Source organism: Labrus bergylta, chromosome 6 (assembly GCF_963930695.1).
Source record: "Labrus bergylta chromosome 6, fLabBer1.1, whole genome shotgun sequence".
Classification (NCBI taxonomy): domain Eukaryota; kingdom Metazoa; phylum Chordata; class Actinopteri; order Labriformes; family Labridae; genus Labrus; species Labrus bergylta.
This window is the reverse complement of record NC_089200.1, coordinates 3222240-3227581: the sequence shown is the minus strand read 5'-3', so window position 1 is coordinate 3227581 and position 5342 is coordinate 3222240. Positions and strand designations below refer to the sequence as shown.

Below are 5342 nucleotides of genomic sequence, written 5' to 3'. Positions count from 1 at the left end.
ACTTATACTAGCGTTAGAAGGGGCAGTGAAGGATGCACTGCACAGGAAACATGACACGTTTCTGCATGGTGGGGTTGTTGAGATAGCAGAAGCGAAGAAAGAGGCCAGACATGAAATCAAGAGGGCTAAGCTCCAATATAAGAATAGGGTGGAGGATAGATTTTATAGTAATGACCTAAAGGCAGTGTGGGATGGCATGAAAACCATGACTGGCCAGGACAACAAGAAAAATGGGTGGATTAACATGGACGGTTTTAAATCACAGACAGAGCTTGCATATGCACTGAATGATTTTTATCTACGTTTTAATGATGAATAGCACTTTCAGTCCACAGCTCCACTGTCCTTGTGACTACTTTACTCTTTTAAGGAGAGGTTTGTAGATGGGGGTAAGAAGGATGGTGTTGTGATCAGAAGAGCCAAGAGAGGGCAGGGAAACCGACTTATATGCACCTTTGACTAAACCATAACACAGGTCAATAGTTTTGTTCAGTCTGGTGGGGCAAGAAATATACTGGTGAAAGTTGCTCAATGATTTCAAGTTACAGTGATTGAAATAACCTGTGACGTTAACGTTTCTGTCAAGCCTCACCGATGTCCCAAAACCGCAGAGCGTTAGATCCGTGTCCAAGTCCGAAGAAGTAAGCCAGGTCTCGGTGAAAGCCATGATGCACGAGTCTCTGAATTTCTCCAGATGAATGACGTTGGCCTGGATCTCGTCGATCTTGTTTCTGATGGATTGGGCATTACAGAGCAGCATCGAGGAGAGGGGTATACGGTGGAGATTCAGACGCTTGAGCCTCTCTCGGACACCACCCCGTCTCCTTCGTTTCCGTACTTTCCCTTTGTTGTTCTTTTTGTTAAAATCATCACGATGACCGGAGATATCCACTGTTAAACAGTCTTTGGTAATTAGGTGCGACAGTGGCTGCTGTCGATACTTTAGATCCAGTAGAAATCCCCGAGAATACTGAATCCGGCCCGTATGCGAGTGGCAGGGATCAAACAAACACTGAGCCACAGTCAACAAAGTCCATGTGATGATTAAGAATAAAAACTCCATACCCAGAAGTGTGCGACGAGCAGTGAGCTATAAATCAGGTTGTTTCTGGTCGATTATACACTGACGACATCAGAAAACAGACGAATAAAGACAGACCACTACTGCTAGTCGCAACTCGCCATAGACTAAATGATCAGTCTGCTGGTTCTGGTCCGGAGGCTTTTGAAGCGCCTACCGGAGGGCAGGAGGGTAAACAGTCTGTGGGCAGGGTGGGAGGAGTCTTTAAGGATGCTGTGAGCTCGCCGCAAATTCGGGGAAAAGCGTTTTCTTTGGACGTCCTCAATGGCAGGGAGTGGACACCTTGTGATACGCTGGGCGGTTTTTACCACCCGCTGTAGCGCCTTACGGTCTGTGACAGAGCAGTTTCCGTACCAGACTGTGACACTGCTGGTCAGGATGCTCTCGATCACACAGCGGTAGAAGTTCACCTATTTAAATTGCATGCAGAACGTAATTGTTCGAAACTGGCAAAAACATCATTAATGTATAAGTCACCCAGACAGCGCAGGCCATTCCTCTCCAAAGATGTAAATTGTGGGTCAATCCTAGCTGGTATAAAAAGGTGATTATTACGTATGGGCGTTGCTTTAGGGAGGGAAAGCCACCCAAAGTGTCGTCTAATTTGTGACCATGCAATGTTTAGAATTTTAACTGCAGTACTCATTTTAAACATTAGGTGTCTGAGTTACATATTGCTTCTTTAAAACATCTTATTTTCTTCATGGGAGATGAACAGTAAACATCCAAACATAGCACACTTCAAAGCAAAAAAAACTAGCTGCTGATGTGTTTAAATGTTTGTTTTTTTATTCTCCATCAGTGCTGCTCAGAGTCAAACCACACTGGAGTCCCTGCAGTGCCACTTCACCTGGGACCTGGACCGCAGCAGGCCGAAACTTTTACGTCTCACAGACAAGATGGAGGACTTCAGCGAAGAGAAGGGAAATAGATGGCTGGGCCACATTTACAACCTGTGGGGGTTCATTCAGTATAAGCTGGGGTTAAATGAAGAGGCTAACAGTTTGTTTCAGAAGGCTACGGAGGCACTCAACAAGCTGAGAAAGGCAGATGAGGGTGCTTGGTTAGTGGTGAACTACGGGAACCTGGCCTGGCTGCACCACCACCTGGGAGATCAAGCAGAGAGTCAGGCTTACCTGTCAAAGGTTGATGCCCTGATGGAAAAATACCCATCTCCATCACAGGACGACCTCCATCCAGAGATCTGCGCTGAAAAGGCCTGGACCCTGATGTTCTTAGGAGAGGATAAGAAGCTGGTTGTTGATTACTACGAGAAAGCTGCCAGGATGCAGCCGGACATGGTGGATTGGAACACCAGCTATGTCATATGGTTAAAGAACGCCCAAAACTTCAGTGACCCAATGCTGGACCCTGACCTCTTGGAGAAAATGAGACAAGCCAAGGAACGGGATCCAGAGAACTTGTACCTCGCTGCACTCTACCTTGAACAACGTGCTGATGAAGGAGAAAACATTCGAGATGAAGTCCGTGAGTTGGCTGGAAATGTGAGCACTCTGTGCTGCAGTGGCAGTGGCATGTGGGCCTTACTAAACCTTTACATAAAATACATATCAGTTGATGAGGCCGTTGATTTGGCAGAGAAAGTTCTGAAAGAACATCCAGATGTGTGTTATCTGAAGAAATTAGTTGCGTTCTGCTACAGATGGAGGATCGTTTATAAAAGCAGTAGTTCCCCAGAACAAAGCATGATGGACAGAGCAATCGCTCTCCACGAGGAGCTGCTCTCTCTTTACCCTCACTCTTCACTCAAAAAGGAAACAGACCTCGCAACTATCTATGCAAAGTCACATCACAGCAAGGCCAAAGCTGAGCAGATATTTCAGAAACTGCTCAAAAATGAACCTGCAGAACCTGAAGACAAACAGATGCTATACAACAAATATGCAAATCATTTATACTTTAATCTAAATGACTCCCACAGGTCGATACAGTATCACATGAAGGCAGCAGCAATACCAGAAAAATCCTTCAACCGTGAGAACAGCATCAGAATCCTGGAGAAGACTAAATACAGAGGCATAATGTGCAGAGAAATAGAGGAGTTTCTCAGAAATCTGCAAGAGCCAAGGCAGTACAGATAGGGAGGCAAATTTAGGGAGTACAATTTTGTCCAAGCAAAAAAAAAAAAAAAAGTTCTACAAAGGCGTTTTGCTTTCACACGTGGTAATAAAGAGCAACAGAATCCTGGAGAAGAATGAAAAACAGGAGGGGGCCAATTCTGCCAGGGCGTCCAAAAAATAAGGATAAAAACTAACTAACTTCAGTTCTAAACTGAAGAAGGATGGCGCTAGAAATTTAAGCCTCGTTGGATCATAAGCGTCCTAATTCTGCTAAAGCTGCTATTGTTTAGTGCTATCACACTAAACGATTTCATCATCACATTTAAAGAGACACACACACTAAAACGGAGTGTTCTGAGAGAGCTGGTTTATACAGGGTCACAAACATGACATGAATAACAATGTTCACATCCAGCACAAAGATTAAATAGAAAACAAACACTCATTTCTAACATAATATATTCCTTTTAATTATTAGAGTAAGTAATTTGGCAGAAATATTCGAGTTCAACGAACATAAATGGAAGAAATGAGCTCTTTAGACAGATTAACAACTTCACATACGCTTTACTGTCTGGGTTTACAACTAGCACATGCGCCATCTGCTGGTGAACTAAGAGTATTACAAGATGGCGTCCATAAACTGATTCATCATGTTGCAGAGTACGATGAATTTATAATCTGCCGCTCTCCTCTCCGAACACACAGCTGGCAAACTGATCATGTATGTATGAGTATTTTATTCAGCCATTATACATCTACAATCATTTTTAAACAATACAGACAGTTCAAACAGAGTCAACAGACTCTAGAATTACCACAGTGTGTGTGATGACGTCAGGAATGTGGTCAGAGCCGTTGACAGCTTGGTCGGAGGTAGGTTAATGATGATTCATGCTCCGTCGATAAACACATTTTAAAGTATTTTTTTAGTTGTTTAGATGAAATCAAACTGTGGTTTTCAGTTACTGATCATATTCGATTCATCCCGTATCAGTTCTGAGGAGTTTTGAATAATATTCATAAAGTTATTCATTAGTCATGAAAGTTAACGGCTAATGTTCTGACTCTGGCTCTCCTAAATAACACGTTTTTTTTATTTATCAGGGGAGATGTTTGATCCCGGCTCACAACACAATTCATCGGTTTCTGTTAATTTGTCTGTAAATACAGAGCCAGAACACACGAGCTGTCTCCTGAGTCCTTTCCACAACCCAGAACACACGGGGTTACATCAGCAATGCACAAACAGACCGTTATATAACGTAACTTTCTACATAGGGTTGCAAACTGGTTATACTACTGCCTAACAAGTCTGTAATACGGCAGAATGAACATCCCTGCAGACATCATTTATTACAGATTGAGCTGTGTCATTACCGGTGATGTCATCATTGTCTCACGTTTAGCAGCTTTACTTTTGTCTCCAAAAAGTTTGTAACCTTACAAACCGATCTATGTAGCCATTTATCCACGACCTATAGTTGTCATGGTAACAGTTGAATAAACAAACTAGACAACGGGCTGCAGACACTCAGGCTCCATCAAAATCTGGTAATATTACTGTACCTTTTGAGTCTGCGTGGTTCCTCATCTTCTCACAGTGTCTCTGCCGGCTTCCTCACCCTTTGTTTGTCAACAAATGCACGTGGTGTCAGAGGGGGAGGCGTGACCGTTTTTATGACACTGCAGTTGCACTCAGTGACCTCCTGATGGCGCCAAAGCGCACCAAAACTGACAACATATTGAGGCTTTGAGTTTTAATTCTTAAGAAAGGAAAGGAAAGTCACATAACATCCTGCTGATAAGGAAAGTGCCACGCCTCTATCACGGACAATTAAAGCTGCTGCTGCACATCACGTCATCCAGACTAGAGAGCTGAAGCTGGAGCGACTGTAACCAGAGAGCACCATCAAGAGGAAACGTCTGCTCGACTAAATCATCTTCAGAAAACGACTGAGAGGAAGAAACAGTAGAAAGATGAGGTGAGTATCTGACTTGCATACGAATGTTTACATGTTTCTAATTTATTAATTCCAAACCCTTTCCTTTTAGTCTTTTTCTTCCCTTTAGCTTCATTATTTTAGTGTTTCATAAGTTTACTTTTCTCACTTTGAGGCTTTTGTGACTTTTTGTTTGTCTGGGGTAAAATAATAATAATACATCTTATTTGTAAGTTT

At 42.9% G+C, this 5342-nt stretch overlaps 1 protein-coding gene across 1 annotated transcript; it reads left to right on the top strand.

Annotated features, from left to right (window-relative positions):
- Nucleotides 1–1192: 1192 nt before the first annotated feature.
- On the top strand, nt 1193–3183 carry LOC136179462 (interferon-induced protein with tetratricopeptide repeats 1-like). Its single transcript, XM_065956290.1, has 2 exons — nt 1193–1272; nt 1884–3183. Exons 1-2 carry the CDS (start codon nt 1193–1195, stop codon nt 3181–3183), a joined length of 1380 nt encoding a protein of 459 aa, XP_065812362.1.
- The last annotated feature ends 2159 nt before the right edge of the window (nt 3184–5342 follow it).